Source organism: Panicum virgatum, chromosome 5N (genome assembly GCF_016808335.1).
Source record: "Panicum virgatum strain AP13 chromosome 5N, P.virgatum_v5, whole genome shotgun sequence".
Lineage (NCBI taxonomy): Eukaryota > Viridiplantae > Streptophyta > Magnoliopsida > Poales > Poaceae > Panicum > Panicum virgatum.
In genome coordinates this window covers 47,959,764-47,983,492 of record NC_053149.1, presented here as the reverse complement: position 1 = coordinate 47,983,492, position 23,729 = coordinate 47,959,764, and the positions used below count along the sequence as shown (strand labels likewise).

General features: G+C 50.7%; 1 protein-coding gene across 1 annotated transcript; it reads right to left on the bottom strand.

Annotated features, from left to right (window-relative positions):
• Positions 1–8,607: 8,607 nt before the first annotated feature.
• LOC120676923 (PLASMODESMATA CALLOSE-BINDING PROTEIN 1-like) lies at positions 8,608–10,929 on the bottom strand. Its single transcript, XM_039958267.1, has 4 exons — positions 10,390–10,929; positions 9,476–10,036; positions 9,321–9,351; positions 8,608–9,223 (listed from the first exon to the last, which is right to left on the bottom strand). Exons 1-4 carry the CDS (start codon positions 10,448–10,450, stop codon positions 8,926–8,928), a joined length of 951 nt encoding a protein of 316 aa, XP_039814201.1. The 5' UTR covers positions 10,451–10,929; the 3' UTR covers positions 8,608–8,925.
• Positions 10,930–23,729: the final 12,800 nt, after the last annotated feature.

Genomic DNA, 23,729 nt, shown 5'->3' with positions numbered 1-23,729 from the left:
AGAAGATAATTTTATATGTATGGTGTACTAAATGAAATTTATTTGTAAAATTTTTTCAAGAATGAGTGTAATTTTTCGCGACGAATCTAATGACAGTAATTAATCGATGATTTGCTACAGTGATATTACAGTAACTGTTCTTTAATCGTGCGGTCAATGACTTTATTAGATTCTTCAGGTTCCTAGCACGGGAGTTTTGAAGTTTGTTCTATAAACTGATTTTGTTTGGCACTATAATTAACAGTCAAAGACCGTGCTAACCCATTTTTGAAAAGAACCAAACAAGATCATAGTTGTGAACTGAGCACGCATCAGCATGACACCAAGCGAGCAGGCTGGCTGGCTGGCTGGGCTCTCAGCTCCAGCAGGCACATGCCGCCCGCCACCATTCCCTGCCTCGCCTCGCTCGCTCACCACCTCGATATCCCAACACCCTCATCGCAATCTAGCCTGCAATTCTGCGCCGCGGCAGGTCGCGCTGTTGCCTTGCGCCGTTTTAATCTTTTTTTAATTAATAATTGGCCTGGTCTGGTGGTTCCTGGTTGCATGCCGGGTCACAGCTGTCGCTGCTCGTGAAATTCCCCCGGGCTTCTGCGGATCCTCTGCGGTCGGCGACATGATGCTTCGGCGGTGGTGGGTGTGTCTAGGAATCTGCGCACATGTTGGCTCTGCAGGCCATCAATCACCCGCCAGATTAGGCCAATCCTTTGACCCGTCAAACCAAACCACCAAGCGAGCGGGAACCATTCTCCAAGCAAGGTTTGGAACCAATAGGGTGATTACCAGAGATCTTACCATTTCTCGGGTTAAAAATGCTCCACATTTCCTCTTGTGGACGCAACACCAAAGGTTCGGTCTGGAGTCTATTAGGATATGACAGGCAGCGAGTAAACCTGGTGCCAAAAAAAGGTTCCTCACGCTTAGCCCCGTGTTTAAGTCTTTCCAAGCTTACATTAGCAAATCCATTTTTTGTTTAGAGCGTAAGGTGACAAATCAGCTCATTCAATTATTTCTTACCAAAAAATGGACAGAGGAAGTAAGATGAAAAAAAAAACAAAGGTGTGATCATCTACCCATTGCGCTAAAATCTACTACGCCAAATATCTTTGCCAGGACAAGAGTGGCGATGCAAAATCTGTTTTAAAAAAGGATTATCTTAAATGTACCACAGCACAGACGTTCCATCACGGGACGAGTAACGCAGACGATCGCCGCCGCCCCCCAAAGCAAAGCGGGACCGAACCCAGACGTACTACAGGCCCCGGCGAGCGGGCCACGATGCTGGGCGCTGCTGCTGCGCAAGTAACGTGACGCGAACTGGAAAGGCATGCCGCAGGGAGGGCCGGGAGCGGCCACGGGCATGTCACAGGCAGGCAGCGCAGGCACGACCAACCCCTACTCATCGCGACGAGTTGGCAGGCGCGGGCGCGGGAGGGATCAGCTCTCGCGTCGCCACTGGAGCTCTGGGGACTCACTCGGGAGACGAGGCGAGCGCGCGGCGGCGAAGCCAGCCAGACGAGCCCCCAGCGGCCAGCGCTGCGCCGCCGTGGATCACCGATCGGGATGGCACAAGAATCACTTGCCGATCGCCGGGGCGAGACGACACCGTGAGAGCGAGAGCTTGGCGGACGCCGTGGTCCCTCCCGGTTGGGGTTGCCGGGTAGGGCAGGGTCCGCGCCGGGATTCTCATGTTTTTCCTACCTTTCTTCCGATCAGAACGCCGGCGTGCGCGCTTTCGGGCTGGCTGTTGTCCTGGCTGGCGGCGTGTCGTTTTGCCGAGCTCGGCAGGGGGCATGGGCTGGTGATTGTTGGTCGGGTAATTTTAATACTGGACACTCTACAATGTTGGTTTTTTATTGGTAGACACTACTCCATTTTGTTTTTGCTCATCGACACTCTTCAAGTATACATATTTGCTATAAGACACTTTAGTCATTATAATAATGATTTCCTATCTTAGAGGAGAGAGAAAACAAGTAAAATGATCAAAATACCCCTGCAAATCCAGGCTGCTCAATAGCACTGCCCTTACCGCCCAGGCAAGCTGCCCTGCGAGGCGCACTTCCAATTTGCTGACAAAATTTGATGCAGATGAGACCCTTTTATTGATTACAAAATCAGCATTACAGAATCAATTTACCCGACAATTTTTCATCTCTCACAATATCAAACATTACAGAATCAATTTGACGCATTGCAGATCACTACGGCGGCAGGGGAGTCCGGGCTCAGAGTGGAGGGAGAGGCACAACCGCGGCACACGCCTGCAAATCCATGCGCCGGCCACCCTCCTCCTCGCTTGCTGCAGCCTCGACGGTCGCCCGTCGCCTCCTCCACGCGCAGGGCAGCTCACGGTGGCGGCGGCATCCTCCACGCGCAGAGCAACTCGCGGAGGCGGGCTTCGCAGCGCAGCTCGCGGAGGCGGGCTTCGCAGCGCAGCTCGTGGAGCCGGCCTCCTCCACTCGCAGCGCAGGTCGCGGCCGCCTGCACCAGCGCGCGACGCCGCTCACGGCGGCAGGGCCGCCCTCTCCGGTCATGGCGCAGGCGCGCCTCGGCTCACGGTGGCGGCCGGACGCGGTCGAGGAGGGGCGGTGGGGGACGGCCGGCGGACGGGTGGGGGCTGCGCATCAGCCCCTGCCTGGGGGTGGGAGATGGGCGGCGGACGAACGGGTGGGGGGTCTGGTTGGTTTGGATGGGTTGAACCGGTTAGGATTGGAGTCAGGGGTAATTTGGTCATTTTGAAATTTTTCTCTCTTCTTCCTCTTAAAAATGATTATTATAATGGCTAAAATGTCTTATAGCAAATATGCATAGTTGAAGAGTGTCTATGAGCAAAGATAAAATTGAGTAGTGTCCACCAATAAAAATTAATATTGTAGAGTGTCCAGCAGCAAAATTACTCTTGTTGGTTGGCATTGGGACAGCTCGCGATGTCTGTTGCTTCTCTGTCCGGGAAGTGGAGGCCGTCGCCGCTGAATACCTCGGTCTAAGTTTAGCCTATTAGGTTCGAGTACGAGGCGCCGTCCTCGTCTCGCGATTTACAGTCCATTTTTATAATGCGATTTATTTTTCGACTATATTTAGTACATCATGCAAATAATTTAAAAAACTTTGCGTTTTGACTTTACCGCGTCGGCCTGGATGGATCGGATCAGAGTAATACTCCTACGACGGCAGTTGTACGTGCTACAGCTAACCTGCTAGTATTAGCAGTAGGTCTCACCGTCCATCTACCGATCCCCTAGTACGTACGTACGTACGTACGATCCAACCATAACCAACGTGTCGCTTTAGCGAGCTGTCTGACTCGAACACGGTCGAGAGTTGCTACTCCTTTTTGCCGTCCAATAATCCTGAGTAGTAGTACTAGCTATACCACACCGGTGTTTCGGATGAAAGCCTTCACCAAACAGGGGTACAGAATCCCCTAAACCCGGGGGGGGGGGGGGGGGGGGGGGGGGGGGGGGGGGGGGGGGGGGATGGGAAGCACTTGGGCCTCCTGTCCTCTCGCAGTTACGCCGGTGGGCCGCTGCGGATGGCGCTCCCAGCTCGTGCTCCGTCCCCCACCAGCATCCACGCTGTAGCCAACAGCGCCGATCGATCGATCGATCGGCTGCCGCCCGCCGTGGCGCCCTGGCGTGATCCAGCTGGTTGGTGATGGGGCCGCGCATTGTTCCCTCTCGTGCGTGCCACGCCAAGTTGCCAAAGCCGGAAAACTTGTCGCGCTCCTGCGTTCTGGGAGAGTTATATGGGCTGGTACGAGGGTTGGCAAAAGCTCACCGCTGGGCTCTCGAAATTGCCCAGCTTTGCCATTATATCCTACCAACAAATGTTTTGCAGACTCTGGATTTGAACATTCGTCGGCCCTTTTACGCAGACGGGGGCCCACACACCTAAGTTGGGCTGGACCAACGAACTTACTTTGCCCAGCCTGCCTGCGAACAAACAACGACCAAAGCCCACGCCCGCGCCACCGGCCTTGGGCGTGAACCACATTATCACCCTGGGACCAGACAAGAGTAGAGAGTTTTCGAGCTCTCCCTTGGTGTGCGCAGCAGAGCAGAGCAGAGCATTAGCAGAGTGATAGCGGTCGAGGCTGGGCCACGATCAGCAGCGCAACAAACGGCGTCGGGGGAAAGAATGTCAAACATCCATTAGGGCCTTCCAACTTCTGTTTGGCAACTTATCGCCCATCAACCGGAGACTTTTGAGCTAGGAACTTCTTCTGCTTGCTTAAACCTTTTCTTTTTTTTGATAGAGAGAGGTTGCTTGCTCATTAAACCTGGTTGTAGTACAATTTCGGGCGTCCTAGAGTGAGTCAGCATTTTGCTAGATTGGGCGTCCATCATTAGAGTACAATTTCGGGCCTTTTTGAAAGCTTCTTCCATATGCTCCGTAACCTTATATCCGTAAACTTTGCGATTATCGACCATATCTTTCTGTGCCACAGCGTAACGGTCCCTAAAGTACTCGCAAGTGCGATACAAGAAGAACTCCACGATCCCAACAAGTGGCAATGATCTTACACCACACAACACCCAATTGTATATCTCGGCTAGGTTCGTAGTCATTAAACCGTACTTAGCACCTCCTTCATCAAACAGTAAAGCCCATTTCTCTTTTGGTTCGAGCTCAATCCACTCAGAGAATGTCTTAATTTCCCTTCTCCTTTTGCGCCTGACATTCGGACCGTCCAAGCCCACGTCTTCAAGCGAGACCTGGTCGTCATCCTCTGTATTGACAGATCTCTTCGCTAGCTCCGCCGTTTGCTTTTTTGTTAGCTCATCCAATTTTTTCCATAGGAAGTTGAATTTCCTTTCCTGATTCTGGCTGCATAACCGCTTGAATAGCTTCATAAGGATTTTGTTCTTGAACTGTCTATGAAAGTTTGCCCCCATATGCCTCATGCACCACCTACTCTTTAGGTCCGGCCAAAGTGCAGTCCTACTACACTCAGTAGAACCGTTCTGTATGTCATCGATTGCTTGTAATATACCCTTGTGCCGATCATGAATCAAACACATGTTCTCTACATCTTTGACAATCATCTGCTTCACCTTCTGCAAAAACCAATACCAAGTATCCCCTGATTCTTTCTCCACAAAGGCAATTGCCAAAGACAACAATTGTCTGTTACCATCAGCTGCAACAGCTGTGAGGATTGTGACTTTATACCTTCCTGTCAAAAATGTCTCATCTATACAAATGAATGGCCGGCAGTGCGGAAACGCCTCAATGCAAGCGCCCAAGGCCAAGAACGACCGTTGGAGTACCTGCTTTCCAGGCTTCTGGGCACATGGATACGTTTTCAAGTCGTAGTAGCTACCAGGATTTCTAAGACATATAGTGTGCAGCAATGCCGGCATATTGTGATACGAAGCTTCATACGTCCCCCACCTCATCTGCAGTGCTTTCTGTTTCGCTCTGTAAGCTTTGTTGTAGCTAATTTTATATTTAAACTCCTCCTCAACAACACAAATGATTGACTTAGGTTCATAACTAGGATTGTCCACGATCAAAGGGTACATGTAGTTAGCTATGAAACCTACACTGAGATTGCAGTGCTGTGGTTCTAATTGCTCAAGCAGGCATGTGTGCTCCACAATTTTTTTGACCTCCCAGAAATCCTGCCACTTGCCCATAGAAGCATACACCCTGAAAGGACATTCGCTTCTCACACAACGCACGTCATATGTTCTCGGACTGCTCTTGACAACTTTGAACTATCTTTGCAAAGAGAGAGTCGACCAACATTTTATAGCTTCATTCATGTTGTCACTGTTGGCATACACCGAACCGATGCATCCCTCATTTTGCATGTACTCCCAAGGCACCGCTTCACCTTCATTTACACTTAATTTTGAAAAATCATAACCGGACCAGTTGTGTGGGACATGATAATCTTCGTCATCATCATCATCATCATCATCATCATCATCATCATCATCATCATCATCATCATCATCCGAGGAGTCATCATTCATTGCATTGTGTTGTTCTTCACCCTCCCTCTGAAACTCTTCAACTATCTCTGGAATGTTTTCCCCTTCATCAGCCTGACCAGTTGCTTGACGAGGTTCGTGTGCAGCATGTCTATCATCTTCTAAAATCTCGAGTTCACCACCTTCTTCATGAGATTCATGCATCGTCTCAGTTTGTTCCGATACTATATCTCCCTGACCTTCATGATCCCCGCCCGCTTCAGTTCTAAAACTAATCTTCTCGAATGCTTGAACAAACAACACAAGCGGTAAGCCTCGACTACGACTTATATTGACATAGTTCCTCCAGTTTTGCATCCCTTCAAGCGGCAATAGCTCCCAAAATACTGGTTCCCTTCGACTGACCACTGCCATGACAGAGATCTCATGTTCATCTCGACTAAGGCCGAAAGCTTTAAATAGCCAATTGGATATTGAAATTCAAGTCCTCTCTCTAGCTCGGGGTACTTTTTTGTGATCGAACTAAACTCTGACAAATCTACCCCTTCAGGACCATATCTAACTTCTCCTGACCCATAGAACACTTGAAAATACAAATCATCTGACATGCCTGTCAATATTTACGACAATAATTACTCTTCCTTAGAATTTAATCAACGCTAAAAAATATTTCTGCTATTTTTACATCTATCTTAATTATTTCTCTACAATTTTTATTACTGACAACTATTTCTATTTTTCTGTAATATAATATTAATTAATAATATTTTTATGAGACAAATATGTCTGTTTGAACTCATTAATATTTTCAATTATATTCGTAAGTAAACTAATATTTTCAATTACATGTTCTACGATTTTGTATCAAAATAACTTATTTTCAAATCACTAATATTTATTAAAACTATTTCAACAAATAAAACTATATTCAAAATCACTAATATTTCTAATTCTAATCTACCAACTATTATTAATAAAATTAAATTTTAAAATGTACCTGCGATCCGAGTGGCGAGCGCCGCCTCGGTGCGGCGGCCGGGGGAGCGCCGGCGAGCCGCGCCGACGGCAAAGCCCAGTACGCGGGCGCCGGGCGTGCGTGCGGGAGGCGCGCGGCCGGCGGGCGGCGGCGCGGGGCAGCGCGCGGGCGGCGGCGTGGGAGGAGCAGGCGGGCGGCGGCGCTGGGGGAGTGGGCGCGCACGGTTTTAATACGCGGGAACTTACCGCCGGTTGAAACGGAGGTAGGTGCTTACCGCCGGATCATCCGGCGGTAGGTTCTACCTACCGCCGTTTCAACCGGCGGTAAGGTCCGGCCCACCACGGCCCACAGCGGTACGATCCTACCGCCGGTTCATCCGGCGGTAACAACCTTCCGCCGGATGAACCGGCGGCTGGGTGACATTTTTGGGGAAAAAAATCATGACATATATTTTTGATAAATCGAAAAAAATATAAAAAGCCCGTTTTGGGCTGTCCATATGCAAAAATGGCCTTTTATGGTCGGCCCAATCATACATGTCTACGGCGGTCTACCGGGTTGCACAGACTGCTATATGTAGTGTGACGAATCAACATCCCATCACCTCTTTCTCTGCTGCTCGATCCAACACTAGGTAGCGAGCAATGGAACAACATTCCACCTTCCCCATTGCCTTCGGTGAGGGTATCATCTCGCCTTCCCTCTTCTTTTCTGAAAACTGCCACCCTAGCTTGGTTCAGAGTGGAGGTGTCAATTGGTGACCCTTAGGTGCCCCTTCAACTCCCTTTATTTCAAAATTTTGTACTAATTTTACAAATTGAGATTAGGGTTGGAGGTGCACATAAGGATCACAAATTTGCACCCCTAGTTCTGAGCATCATACGTCTTGCCATCTCTACTCCTTCGCCCTCTATAACCAGCGACACACTACCACATTGACCTCCATTATACTTATACCTCACTGGAGATTGTGAGATTTGTGAAAAGCACCTCCTTGATTAAGACCACCCCACCCCACACATACACACGGCGCAAATGGGTGCAGGGCCGCAGGGCGGGCGGGTGGGACCACGGGAGTCAGCCGCCGTCGGGACTCAAGAGGCGGGCGGCTCCGCTGCTGGGCGATTGTGTGTGACACGAGGTCGCGAGCAACAAGCGGAGCAGCCAGTGGTGGTAGGGGCACGGGGCACTTGGGGTAGGGCTGGAGAGCCGGTTGGGCGGGACTGCGGGAGTTGGCTGCCGTTGCTCGTTGGTACTTGGGAGGCCGGGAGCGCCGAAGCGGGAGGGAGTTGAGCCCGACTTGGGAAAAGTGGAGGCTAGGAGTGGGAGGGGATTGAATCAGTTAGGGTGGGGTTAGTTGTGGGTTATTGGGCTGCCTGGGTATTGGGCTTCTAGAGATTTTGGGTAGTTCGGGTAATTTGGGTACCGTGGGTGTATACTCAAATTACTCGATATAAATTCGGGTTTCTCAAAGTCATACCCAAAATAGGGACCAGGTATTTTGGGTACGGGTTTGGGTTTCGGGTTCGGGAATGTTTGGCCAGGGCTAGCGGCAAGGATCGGTCCCATCACATGCGATGCAACAGTAGGATGAATGAGGAACATGACTAGGGTTGAAGGGCCCGCGTTGCCGTAAGGAAAATGAGGTGTTGGTATCAATATTGTCATTCAGGGTATGCAAATGGAGCGAGCAAGGAAACAAGTTTTCTGATATACTCCTATAAATAAATAGTACAGTAGTAGAATATAATCTCCAATACATATAAACATCTGGCGCTGACGCTAGAACTGGTGGGGCGTTGCATCGCCACGCTTCGTACAACACCATAGAGCAGATTTGCGGCTGTACTCTCCCCTGCGCCGAGCAACACCCACCACGGAGGCCCCTGGTGCAATGCACTTAACTCTGCATCTTTTCAGCCACCACGTACGGGGCGCGCCCATGTAACGCCTGAACTGAAACTGCCGTGTAGGCTCGGCTCGGCATTTTCAGATGTGCGCGCCCTCTCATTTGGAGGTGTGCAGAGATATCGTCGCGACCAGGACGCACAAGAGCGCCAGCGCCGCCCTACCCTGCCCCGCCGTCGCGGCGGCGCCGACGTCGTTGTAGTCCGGGGGAGACGTCGATCCGTAGCCTGGAGGGGACATCGAGCCGTAGTCGGGTGGGGACAATCCGTAGACGGGGGTGCCGGTGGTCGTGGTACTGGTGTCCGGCGTGGTCGGCGCCGTCGGGGTCGGGGTCATCGGGACGGCCGGCGGCAGGGTCGTCGGGGACGGCGGGGGCATCATGGTCTGAGCGCCGCCGCTGCAGATTCAGATCATCGTTTGATTTTTCAGCACGAACCGAATCAAGAATAGTTTGCGCTGTTTCAGCTCGTTCTGTGATTCGCACGAACGCTTACCTTGATGCTGGATACCGGCACGACCCTGAACCTGTAAGGTTGGGAGAAGATTGCTTGCGTGAGGAATAGTTTTGGGAGATTCTATCTGCTGATGATCAAGGACGCCAAGAAATTGAACGCATCTGTGGCTTAGAGGCATTCATGATGTAGCTTACTGGGATCGGTGGTGGTGATGGTGGCCGTGCCGCCGAAGTCGCAGCTGGTGGGGACGGGGTTCTTTTGGTAGTAGCTGTTGAAGGCGTAGGACGCGTGGTCGTGCACCGTGTCCGGGTTGAAGCAGCTCCCGCCTTGCTGGATCGCCGAGCAGTCCGCGCCGTAGCCGCAGGCGTAGTCCAGCGCGACCTGCAGCGCGGTCGGGTTCGCGCTCTGGCTCGCCACGCACCACGTCCCGCCACCGCCGCCGCCGCCGCCGCCGCCGCCGCCGCCGCCGCCACCGGCACCGCCACCGCCACCGGTTCCGGCTCCGGCTCCGGCACCACCACCGGTTCCGGTTCCGGCACCGCCCCCGCCCCCGACGCCACCGGCACCGCCACCGCCGTCCCCGGCCGCAAACGACGGGAACGTGGGCGACGGGATGCCCGGCGCCGAGTCCGGGTCGGTGGAGGTCGACATGGGCGTGGTGACCGTGGGGTAGGACGGCTTCGACACCGAGATCGTGGTTAGCATCCTGTGCCGCGTCGCTCCACCGGCAGCCTCTGCTCTCCCCTGCTCTATTCCTGTCGGCATCAGACGGAAGGCGGCTGATTACTACTACTTCTTCCTGACGAATTAATCTTATTTAGCACGTAGTATCTTGTTGTTTGCTCACTAGAGAAAACCACTGAACGATATTTCTTCAATAATCAGGTGAAAAGAAACAAATGATTCAAACTTTCAAAGAGTACGAAACATCGTCATCGCATTCTACAAAAAAAAAAAAAAGAACAGACAGGCGCCAACGCATAATGGCTGCCAAGCAACCTGATCTTTTTTCAAGAAAATAAAAATTAACCTGATCTTAACCAATCACGTAGCTAGAACTCGAACAATCTGGTTGGAGAAGAACGCGAGCGAAGAATCAGCAACTCACCACCGCAGAGGGCAACAAGAACGAAAGCCAAGCCCAAGCGACCGAAAGCCCTGCGGCCCATGCCGTCCCTCCAAATGACCAAATCTCAACCTGATCTCCTCCCCTCCAAAACCCCCAAGACAAAACTGGCCGGCGGCGGACGACAGCTACTTGCCGGAGCAGAGGTGTAAAGTAGGGGCCTTGCTTTCCCTGCGTCCATGGCGTATATATAAACATGGCGCGCGCGCGCGCCGCGCGCCGAATCGGCGGTTCCTTTCGCGGCCGGGGAGAGATCGAGGCGAGGAGAAAGAGGGACAAGGAATAAGAGGAAACTTGGGAGGGGAGGATTGGAGCTTTGCGGGGTTGGAGCACGCAACGGCGGTGGTGTGGGCGGCAGCGCCACTAACATATGGCAAAGAAATGCACGCGCAAAGCGAAAGGCCGGCCGTGGCCGATCAGGGGGGGAGATCTAAGCTCGACGGAGGGGGAAGGAAAGCTGCCCGGAGGAGCACTTTGGAGGTGAAAGAATTCTTCATGTCGGCTGCGTCCGTGATGAGCGAGGGCATCGGGATTGGGGAGGGGGAATATTTGGCTTTGGGGTTTTTTATGTGCGCCCAGGGGCGGTCTGGTACGAGGTTCGTGTATGTTTATCAATGGGGTTTCACAAAGTTTATATTGTAGCTCGATCTGTTTGGCAATATTTTGGAGGAATGTCTGTTTTCGAAAAATTAAGGGTCAGTCTATTCCGTACTTGAGTGATTTGAAGCATTGGCTCACACGTGTGATTTAGGCACCAGAATCGCTCAAAAATACAATAGCAGAAAATCGAGTGAAACAAAAGCTGCTGTCACCCAAAAATTCTATATGTCCGATCAATAACAAACAAACCCAAAAAATAAAAAAATAATGGAGAATATAAAAAAATTTAAAGACAAAGTAATAACCAGAAACAAATTTCATGACAAACTAATAACCCAAAATTTTTTTACAGAAAAGAAATAAAGCATAATAACAGAAAACAGGCAAACTAATAACCTAGAAAACAAATTTCATGACAAACTAATAACCCAAAAAAATTACAGAAAACAAATAAAGCATAATAACAGAAATTCATAATATAAAATTTCATAATAACAAATTTTCATAATAAAAAAATTTCGTAATACAAATTTTCATAAAACAAAAATTCATAATAACAGACCACATCAATCGACATTAAACAAAAGAACTGGATCAAAAGAGTAAAAAATTTCTATATCAAGACAGCTAAGACAAATAGCAAGAGCTCACTGAGTGAGAGAGAGAGGGGCTGGCAGCAGTGTGCGGCAGCAAACTCAGAGAGAGAGAGGCGGCCAGCATGTAGTGTGTGCTGCGGCAAAGGCTCTGATAGAGAGGCAGAGAGAGAGGGATGGAGGGAGAGAGAGGCAGCGGCAGCAGAGAACAGGGAGCATCACGCATGGCTCGCCAGGCTCCTACGCCGCAAGCGCAGCCTGGCGGGGCGGGTGTGGTGTACTCCGTCATCGGGGACGAGTTCGACTATTCGCTCGACAGCTCCATCCACTCGCTCAGCAAGCTCAACGTCTCCAGCAACCTGGTCACCGCGTGCACGCTCGACGCCTTGTCGGAGAACGCCACGGAGAAGAAGGGGGCGGCGGCGGCGGCGCAGATGCAAACGTAGCTGCAGGCATACCTGCGCCGGCGCCGTTTCCAGCCCAAAATTAATTCATGAAGGCACAAATCTAGACCTCAAATCAATGGATAACTGGTCAAATTGAAGAGAAGAGAAGAGAAGAAATCAGATCGAACCCCTGCAAAATCGCCACACTTGGGCACCTCCAGAGCTCCGCGCCCAAAAATGAAGGTGGCGAAATGAATCTGACAGAGGGGTGGGGAAAGGTAAAATACACAGTTCTTGAAATACAAATACAAATAGTGAGTGCAAATGAAGTGGGCCCACATGTCAGCGGTAGGACAAAACAAAACCACACAGCTGCGGGAAATAGATCAGAATCAGATCGAACGCGATAACAAATCCAACGGCGAGAAAATCGAGTGAGCAACAACTTCAAATCACCCGAGCGAGAGATAGCTTTTCCAAAATTAAAACGCTAGCTTTGGCTTTGGCAGGAATCCGCACCTTAATGATGCGAGGCTAACAAACTGTAGGGTCGATCCTTTGGGTTTCATAATAATCTTATTCTGAACTTAACTCAAAAAAAAATCTTATTCTGAACTTTATCTTCTTAGTTCCGTCGGCTCTCATCATTCGTCCATTTTGATTTTTCAAGTTCATTATGTCCATTCTGAACTTTATTCTGATCGCTAGAACTGGATAGGGTGGGAGGGGTGACTCTCCTGCCCATGTTCTCAAAAACTGTAATTTAGTTGCTCATGAGTAATGAAATTCCAGGTGGAAAAAAAAGTTCATTATGTGCAGGCGACTAGACACGGACCGACGGTCAAGATGAACAACTACCTTCCGCGAACAGAAAAAAAAGTTGATCAACTACCTTCCGCGAACAGAATGATACAGTAACTATATTCGGCCATGCATCCACGATGATTCACCTCCGAAACAGTAAAACTAAAGGACGTACGCGGCTTAAAGTGCAGAAGAAAATCATGGATATATAAGCAGTGTTTCTGACAGATATGCCTTTCTAGAAACAGTTCCATTTCCTCTAAAAAAGAGAGAGAGAGAAACAGTCGTTTCTACATATAGTACATTATGCCTTTCTACAAACGGGCATAAACGAGAAATGAATGTTTCTCAACATCTCAATCACTAGCCGTCATGTCGTCTCCACTAGAGCTCCTGCATGGTATCATTTGCACATTCTGCCAGCAGGATGGTTGCCGCCGGAGCACCGACTAGCGACTAGACACGGACCGACGGTGCCGGTGGTTGGAGACTCTCGCAGTTGGAGCAGAGAAATGACACGCCTTTTTCTTCTCCGGCAGAAGCTCCCGGAGTCTTCTACGTGTACGCTGTTATGAAAGTTATTCCGACCTCTATGCCTCTAAAAAATTTGATCGCATCTGTATGCCCTCGTATTTTTTTTCATATGACCTGTGTGCCCTTTTGGATGGAATAGAGGCTAACAGTGACTGATGGAGGTGGAAAAAGACGTCTTTACCCTTCTGTTGGGGAGGCGCTGAAAAATGTCCGGTTTACCTGAATGTCCTTATGAAAGTTGCTGCTGGCCTTCATACTCATACAAAGTTTTGGTCGCACCTGTATGCCCTCATTCCACAAATTAATTTTCTTTTTTATAAAAAAATTCAGATGTTATGGAAGATAAGAAACAATGCAAATAATAAAAAAATGACTAGCGCATGAATACTTCCATGTGTTTGAAGTTTGAGAAGGCCTTCGTTTTGGACAGAAAATTGAGTGCTTTTACACACCACACCGAGCAGTTTTTTTTTTAAAAAATCAACTTGCAGTTTGCATTGGTTAAAACTGTTGCTATTTTCGTTACAGCATGCATCACCACCCAGATAATGATAGCTATTAGCCAAACTCGCTCATGATTAAGCAAGCTACTATACCAGCTGACAATTTCTTTTTCCATTTCAACAGGGTTTTTTTACATTTTTATCATTATTACCAATGGCACTCATCATATTACCATCTTTACAATGACACCTACAACTATACCAGTAGTAAGAAGTTTAACTTATAATTTTACCACTTTTGCACATGTGGCAAGCCACGCTTGCATGACATGCTGGCGCCCAGTCAACTCGGCGGTGCAAAATGTCCTCCTTGCCCCTATCTCTCCTATCTCTCTCTCCCTCTCCGACAGCTGGGCCCCGCAGATCCTCACACTGCCATGTGGACCCCACCTGTCAGCTTCATCTCCTACCTAGCGCCAGCCCGGTCGCCCAACTTCTCACCTCCGTCCAATTTCGACTCCTCAGTGCCCGTCTTCAAACTAAACATCCCCGCTAGAGCTCTGGCCACAAGACGGCATAGGGCGTGTCTGCCTCGCCAGTGGCGGCGACGCCGCGGCCGGTCCGCGCCCCATCCGATCCGAGGCATAGCTCGTCGTGCTCGGCGTCATTGGCGAGCTCCACGCTCGCGGATTCCTCACCATGCTGGAGATCCCAGAGGCCCAGCTCACGGGCGCTCGCGTCCGCGCTGTTCGACGCCGTGCTTGCGACCTTCATCACCGAGGCGTGGCACCCCGAGGAGGTCTCGTTCCTCTCGATCCCACCACCACAGCTCGGGAATGGCTTCAAGGTGGAGCTTCTTTACCTGTTCCTCGCTGTGCGCGCTCGCGGCGGGTTCGCCGACGTCGCGTCCTTGGCGGCCATTGCCGAGGATGTCGATCGGGCTTGGCCCAACCAACAGCATGGCCGTCAAGCTGCTATACCGTAGGTACCTTGAGCTCCTGGATCGGACCTTCGATAAGCCACTAGAGGACCGCAAGGTGGGCGAGGGCAGCAGCAATACTGGCCGGCCCTTGGGCTTCTGCCAAGGATAGGTTCCTGTCGCGACTAAGGAACCGGTGCCGAGCCTGTGGCCTAGGAGGGAGGTGAGAAGCTAGGCGTCCGGGCTGGCGCTAGGTAGGAGATGAAGATGACAGGTGGGATCTACCTGGCAGTGAGAGGATCTGCAGGGCCTGGCTGTCGGAGAGGGAGAGAGAGGAGAGATCAAGGGTAGGGATGACATTTCGCACCCCTGAGCTGACTGGGCGCCAGCGTGTCATGCAAGCGTGGCTTGACACATGTGCAAAAGTGGTAAAATTGTAAGTTAAACTTCTCACTACTGGTATAGTTGTAGGTGTCATTGTAAAGATGACAATCTGATGAGTGCCATTGGTAATAATGGTAAAAATGTAAAAACCCCTTTCAACAGAAGAGGAAGCTGCTGATCGATCGATAATGAGTTGGGACTAGGCGAGGAGCAGAAGTCCTTGTGGCGCTTGCTGGAGACGAGGTAGCCGCCGGAGCTCCTCCGCCACACGGCCAGCTAGCGCCACGCACAGCACATGCAGTGCTCCACTGAAGCGTCCCCTCATAAGAGAAGACTTAAAAGTGATACAATATCAGTCCCAGAAGGCTGATAACACTTTTATTACATCAGATGGTACATCACCGTACAACTCTATGTGGAAGTGGGCAGTGAAGCGCCACTATCGTGAGTATAATAACTAACACCCACACAACGATATTAACTACGAAGAGGGGGTCATCAGAGTCTTGCGCCATGCGGAACTTCCTGCGGGTGACCCTATCCACAGGCAAAGTTGGGTGTAGGACGGAACCTCTACTCAACGTCTTCGGGGACGAAGTCCGGATCTACCTCTGTAAAAATTAAGAATGAGGTGAATACAAACGTACTCAGCAAGTCCAACCACACCCACGGAGGGGGTACAAATAGAATAATATGCACAGGGTAAATCAAGGATAAGGCTAGGGTTTTATCTGCAGAAAGCTAATTTTATGCAGGAGTTTATTTGAAAGATAGGATTTTCAAAACAAGTTTTCTTGTACCAAGTAACACGTAGTGTTGATCCACACAGGATCCAAGTTTTAAGTTGCTACCGGACTCCTCATCCGCCGTAGCGCACGACACAACTGCCGGACACTTTTCCCAAAACAACTCATGCCAACCCATCCATTCCCAGAAGAAACACTAGTTATGTGACCACACCGTAACTCGCCCAGTACCGTGGGCACGGCTATTCGAATAGGTTTTAACTCTGCAGAGGTGTGCAACTTTACCCCACAAGCGGGGTACCACAGCTCGATCACCGTAGTGTCGGTGCAGATCCCAATAAAGCCATTACCCACCTTAGCTAGACCTGACTAGCCATCACGGGATCCACCAAGGGGTCATTGACCTATCACAGAGGTTTTAACCGGGGTATAAGTCACACAGAGCTAATCAATTCTCCTTGATCACCCGTTGCTTTCAGCTCTCCTAATGGCTATCAGACTAACTAGTGGGGTTTATGCTAAACCGTTGCCCATTCAACGGTCGAGTGGTTTGCACAATAATGGAGTTAGGTGAGATGACACACCAATTCGGTCCTTGGTTGTGACAAGATGGATATCTCCCTTCCTTGCTCTGCCACACAGGCACGAGCACACCAATCGGCAAATCACACAGAAATGCCATCCATCCCGTCTAAACTCGTCTTTCAAAATTCCACATTTCTCCCTTCCCACACACGCACACATTTTTCTTTATAAAACAAGTGGTATTGTGTATAAGATCATAAGCATTCTAGTAGCGATTAACGTCCAAACAAAACACATTCAGACATTAATCTAGGTGGTCAAGGGATGGTTATAACAAATCAAGGGGTGGCTATTTAACCATGTTTTCAGCAGGCAAAATATATGCAATTTTGTAAAACAGGCCAATAGGTTGTGTTTATAAAAACTAGGACAAAACATGCATCAAATGATGGGATTGAACTTGCCGTCTTCGAAGCCTTTCGGGAAGTCCTACTCGAGGTACTGTCCTTCGGGTTTGGGGTCGCGGAACTGATCCTCATTCGCTTGTTCGCAGTACTGCTCGTCGACGGGTTCTCCCTCATTCACACCGTGATCTACGACGCGTGCAAACAAACACACAATCAAGAAAAAGAAATAAAAGTTTTATCGTTGAGCTCGAATTGGAAATAATTAAGATATGGAGATAGGAGTAATATTTTTGGGCGGTTCTCTAATGGCATGGCCAAAATTATATTAGGAGTGGCGTAGTAAAGTTTCAGGCCGATCGGAGATTGTTTGGCGCATGAAATGATAGGTCAGAGAGGGGTTTAGGTTTTAATCGGGGTTCAAGGGCCTCTTTGTAATTAATTTTGGAATGGAAATGACTTAATTGTAATTTCTAGAAGTACATGGGTTACTCTAAAAAGGGGCAGGGGCATAATAAAAATTAGTGGAGGGTTTATTTGTGAAAAAAATAGGGATTCTTTTGCAAAAAGGTAAAAAGGTGGAAGGGCTCTTTAACATATAGAAGAGAGGGGAGGGGGTTTTGGGCAAATGTGCCCTCCCTTCTTCCTCCTCCCTCCCGTGAAGCAAAGGAGGGGGAGCAGGGCGCCGGCGGCGCCTGAGCCGGTGGCCCTGGGGCACGGCGGCAGGCGGGAGCAGGGGGAAAAGGGGGAGGGCGACGAGAGGATCCCGTCCCCCACCTCGATTTGGGTCAGAGCACGGCGAGGCGGCGGCGCCACGGAGGCCGGCGGGTGGCGGGCTGCGGCGCTGTGGCGGCGACGCTGTGGAGCGCGGCGGCGCCCAGGAAGTGGAGGAAAATGGGGAAAGGGATGAGGGGGTTCGGATGCCCTACCTAGCTCGGGCTGGAAGGGAGCGGAGCGACCTGGCCACGAAGGCCGACGAAGGCGGGCGGAGGTGGTCCTGGCGGCGGCGCTGCAAGGCGAGGGGAGGGGCTAGCGGTGGCGGAAGGGTTTGCGGTGGTGGTGGGCGACGCGAAGGGTCCTTTTATAGGCGAAAAGAGGCGGTGAGGAGGAGGGGGCCGCGCGGTGGCCGGCCGGCGAGCTTGGCGGGCGCCATTAATGGCGTTTGGCCACTTGCGAGCATCGCGGAGCGGCGCGCGGGCGGCGAGGATGACAAGATGGCTCAGGCAGGCGCACGTGGGGGAGGGCCGGCCGCTGTGCGCGAGTAGTGCGGCTCGGCGGGGCGCCGTACTCGGCTCTGTTCTCGACGGCGCGAGCGGTGAGGCGGCACAGGAAGGCGGTGCTCCGGCCGACGGGAGGCACGGCGAGCGGCGCGGCCGCGTGGAACGCGTGCTGCGCTCGAGCTCGTGCGCGTGCGGTGTGCGGACTTGACGGGACGAGTTGGCGGCTGGCAGGCTGCGCGGCGAGCGGGCTGCGCGGCGAGCGGGCTGCGCGGCGAGCAGGTTGCGCGGCGAGCGGGCGCGCGTGGTCGGGAGGACGGCAGCGAGCTGCTCGGCAGCGTGCGGCAGAGAGGAGAGAGGAAGGAGAGGGAAGGAGGGAGGGAAAAAGAAAAATGGAAAAAAGAAAAAGAAAAATGGAGAAGAAAGAAAAGGGAAGAGGGAGAGAGAGAGAAGAAGAAGAGAGATCGTCCGGCGGATTTCGCGGCGGCGACCGCGGCCGGTCGCGCACGCCCGTCGGTCGGGCGTGACGCGGCGGTCGGCGGTACGCGACGCGTGGAAAAAGAAAGAGACGAGATAGCGATTGATTTCGGGTGTCGGGGCAGAGATCTGATGGGACGGTTTCGGGGAAAAAGGGCTCAGGGGTTTAGGAAGGTTTGAGCTCAACGATGAAAAATTTTGAAGATTATTTTCAACGCGTGTTTTATTTTGGTGGATTTTTTTCGGGATGTCACATCCACCATCCCACACACGGCGCGGCAGGCGGGCCCCCATGCAATCCGGGCGGGTGCGGGGACGGGGCCGAGCGGCACCCTCCACGCGCGGCAGGCGGGGCCGGGCATGGCCAGGCGGCCCCCTCCCCCCGCACAGATTCGGGCAACGGCACTGGTCTCGCCGCCGGACGGGGATGGGGAGGCGGCGGGGGCTGCTGGGCGTTGGCGCAGGCCACAGGGGATGGGGAGGCGGCGGGGATGGGGGGCAACAGTCAGGAAAAAGGATAAAGGGCCACTCCTACTCACAAGGGCAGTATCGTCTTTTCTCCTGCTCAGTCCCACCTGTCAGATCCTTTTTACCGTTAACTTGTAACAGAAGGGCACACGGGTCACATGAAAAAAACGCAAAGGCATACAGGTGCGACCAAACTTTTTAGGGGCATAGAGGTCGGCACCAACTTTCATAAGGGCATACACGTAAAAGACTCAACCTCCGGTCTGGCCGCCTTTCACTGTTGCAACTAGCAGTAGCCATCGAATAACAACTACACGGGGAAAAGGCTCACCTGACCCAAGGCTCACCTGACCCTAAAGTTCTCCTCTCTCTCCTCATCACTTCCTAAAGACAACGATGCCGTCTGCCGCCTCCTTTTGTCCCCTTTCCGTTGTGTGCAGATATCATGGTGGACAAAGTGTTCATGTTTGCTTTCCTGTCCGCCTAGGCGACGATCCTGACCGAGGCACCAGTCAGTTATCAGGGGCTAAGCTTGATCTGCGCCAACAATGGTAGATAGGGCACAATGTAGGTAACGGAATCTGTCGAGCCATTCGTCGGCTTGGAATGTTTTTGATGGGCCTTTCTGGTGCTAAGCGACATCAGCGGCGCCGTCCTCCTCCTAGGTCTCCTCCTCCTCTGCTTGTCCTTCCCTCTTTGATTGGTGGCGGTGGCAGGGACGTCTATTTCCAGCGCGCGCGGGTGGCCGCGATTCCATCGCACAAGCTGCCCCGCAGCTGAGCGCCCCGCCGTTGACCGCCTTCCACCGCTGCCACCGCCATCCACTACCTTCCTGCACCTCTGCCTCCACCTTCCTCCTTCGCTGCCTCCTCTTCGCCGCTGTCGCGTCCGCCGCCTCCGCCTCCATCGAAGTCCGGCCGCTGGAGCTCGCCGCCTTATGTGTGCGACGCCTGCGATCCTACTCGTCTGCTCGATGAATAGATGCCCCTGCAGTGGCGTAAGTGAAAGAACCCCAGGGGCCAGGGGGCCTAGGGTTTTCGAGGCGCGGCCGATAGAGCTTTATACGGACGCGGCTCCCTACGGTCCCGGACGTCGAGGACGGCGTCGATGGGACGCCCGCGGCTTGGGGCGACGTGGCGAGCATCAAGCAGCTCCGCGCTTAGGGTTTTGGCACGCGCGGCCAAGGCAAGACGACACAGAATGCGGTGGGCATCGCAACGTGAGGTGAGGCCATTGGGAGGCTTGTCGCGGCGCGGGCGAGCGGCATGACACAGGCAGTGACGTGAGCGGCGAGCGAAGCAGTGCCGTGGGGAAGGAGAAAGGGAAATAGGGGAGCGGCTGACGCGCAGGGCCGGGTAGTCAGCGGCACAGATGAGAGAGAGGGCAAATCATTGCAAGTTATCCAACCATATGTCCATATGATGGTTTGTACTTTGTTTTTTTTTTTTTGGAAATTATGCTTTGTGAAAGGAAGCGCTGCACAGAAATAATCCTCATGTCTTCAATAGGGAACTCTGAGACTTTTTAATAGTGTAAACTAAATGCTGTGAACACCTGAACTCTGAACATTTTAACATCTCAACTGCGTCACTGAACATTTCGGTTATTGCAGCTCCTGCAAAAAAAAAGTAAAGCAATTTATGGCTGAGCATATGGAAATATATAGTGAAGAAATTTAATTCGAAATGATAATCAACTTACACATCAAAAGAAATATACAAGAAAACCAGCTAGGAACAGGAGCAACACTAACTCTAATAGTCTAATATCTCGAATAACAACTGAACTTAGAGAGACACGACTCTGAATACTCTGAGGATCCAAAACAAAATCTGATAACTGAACAACTAATATGAAGTGAATTATCTCTGTATCTTAACTCCAATATCTATCAGAACAACTAAAGGTAATGCCTGAACAAATTACCTGATGACATGGTGATAGATAAATAACTACTCCCTCCGTTCCAAATTATAAGTCATTCCAAGAATTTTGGAGGGTTAAACCATCTCAAAATTTGACCAAAATTATAGATAGATTAAAGATTTATGACATCAAATAGGTGCACTATGAAGATATAGCTAACAAAGAATCTAATAATATTTAATTGGCTCTGTTCGTCTAAACGGCCGTTTAGTCTATTTAAACAGCGTTTAAAAAGTAAACAGATGTCACCCGTGTTGTTTAGGCCCTAAACAGTGAATTAAACAGCTGGCCCGTTTAAACTCCACTATGTAAAAAATGACCTATAGTGACGTGCACAAAGGTGACGTGTTGTCATTGTACGTCACCTTTGTTATTTGGGTGACGCGCGAAGATGATGCACGTCACCTTTCACCTCTTGATGGTCTCTCTAAAATGTTGCCCGTCACCTTTGTTATGACATTGGTGACGTGCAACATCAAAACACGTCACTTTTATTATAGGTGCCGGGCCCTGTGGCCCGTCACCTATAAGGTTAGTATGGGTGACGGACTTTGATAAGTAAAAGGTGACGGGCAACATCAAAGCGTGTCACTTTTGTGATGATATAGGTGACGTGCAACATCAAAGCGCGTCACCTTTGTGATTTTTATTAATATTTAAACATGCGATTTTTGAAAAATTCAAATTATCTCAAATCAAAAATTGGTCTATACAAAAATCGTGCGACTTGCGACTTGAGAGACGACTGTGGTGTCTAAAAGAAAATATTTTTTTTATTTTTATTCACACTGCAAATTTTTATTTTAGTATGTAAGAGAATGATGCCCGTCACCTATGTGTTGACATAGGTGACGGGCTAATAATACCATAGGTGACGGCTTATACTAATGCCCGTCACCTTTTACGTACATAGGTGACGAACTTTTGCCCGTCACTTTTCTGTTCTAATCAGTGACGATGTACAAGTGACGGGCACGATGCCCGTCACCTTAGAGAGATGACGCCCGTCACTATTGACCTTTTCTTACATAGTGCCCGTTTAAACTGTCAAAAACCGTCTAAATAGAGTCAAGTTAAACGTGATTAAATGAGCTAAATGACCATTTAATTCGTAATTTAGTCAATAAGAGGATTACAACTGCCACAATCAATATTGAACTAACTAGCATCGTAAGTATATGAAGTGTTGTGGGATTTAAATTTCTTTCAAAAAGATTATTTGGTAGAATAGTTACTTTTTATATGTGCAAATATGTAGACTTTCTAGCATATTTTATATTTACCTACATAAATATGTACGAGTATATTTTAATATTACTATGCTAAACCGTTTATGCCGTTTAACTCCGTCTAAACACCGTTTAAACAGATTAAACCTTAAACAAAGGGTGACCGACTGTTTACCGTTTAGTGTTTAGGATAACATTTTTAATATTATCTTGTCATATAAATTTGGTCAAATTTGAAAAACTTTGACTCTCCAAGATTTTTGGAATGAGTTATAATTTGGATCGGAGGGAGTAGTTTTGATATTCAGAACACATTTTCCGCCTATCATGTTACTACATATATATGCATATGATTCAGATGGCAAACAAATAATTTAGGCATAAGCTAGAACCTTAGGTGCACCATCACTGAAAGAAGTAGACTCCATATACATAACAAAATGATTTATTCAGTAGAGACTAATGCCCACTGCATGGCTACTTGTTCATACGTACTTCATAGTAGCTACTAGCTAAGGACAAAGCACTGCCCAAACCCCTTCTGTCGGTGTCCCGACCCAGGGGGCCCGGATCCCAACTAGTAAATGCGGCGTGCTTCCTCGTCCCAGATGATGATGCAAGAGGCAACACAGTAACGCGCGGTTTATCCTGGTTCCGGCCGCGGGGCCGTACGTCTAGCAAAGGGGATGTGCGAGGGCACTGTATTATCTTGCACCCGGAGTGCTTGTAGCAGGGGATACAAGCAAGGTGAGAGAGGGAGGGAAGCCCCCAAGTCTCTGCTAGAAGTGGAGTCGGCTCAGATGAGTGCTCAGTAGTCCCTGAATGTCCTCTTGGAAAAGAGAAACGAGAGAGAGAGTAACCAGCCAGCAGCCCCTGGCTAAAGGGAGCCCGCCCCCTCCTTTTATAGTCACAAGGAGGGGCGGGGTACATGAGTGGGGGCATAGAAGTCGTTTTCCCCTGAATCGCGGGGTACAGTGGTTGGATACTGTAGGAAGTACACTGTGGGAAGGCGGCGCGCGTCGTTGTCGTCCTGGATTTCGTCCTTAGTTCTGCGAGGATCGCGCCGGTCGTCCTGCAGTGTCCCTGTAGGCGGCGTGGTCGTTGCTGATGTATGGTCTCCGATATACGGCGCGGTGGCATTCGGTGGGCCCTACGGATTAGGGTCCTGCATGCACCAGCGGCAGTGGTAGCGGGGCGCGCGGTGGCCCTGGACCCCCTGGTCGGGGTGCGGGCGTTCACACTAGGAGGTCCGGGGGACGCGCGGAGGTCCCGGACTCCACAAGGGGGAGGTCCGGGGCCCCGCCCGTGCGTGCTGAGTGCCCCTCTCGGAAGGACACATGACATCACCGGACCTCTTCCCCTGCGGGGAGATGAGTCCGGATGGTCGGTGTCGGCAGAATGGTACGGGAGCTGTGCCGGGCTTGTCTTGTCCCGTATCACTGGTCCCACAGTGTTGCTATAGCAACTGGGGCGGCGGAGCGGTGACCGAAGTCAGCGGATGGGACCCCGGTCACATCCACTGTGGGAGTGGCAGTCTGACGCCGCCCGTCCTTTGAGCCGTGGTGGAGTGGCTGGCCTTTAATGCCTTCGTACGGCGGTCGGTTGGGCGGCGGGGCCGTTTGTCCCTTGTGTCGAGAAACGGCCTCGAGCGAGGCGGAGATGAGTCA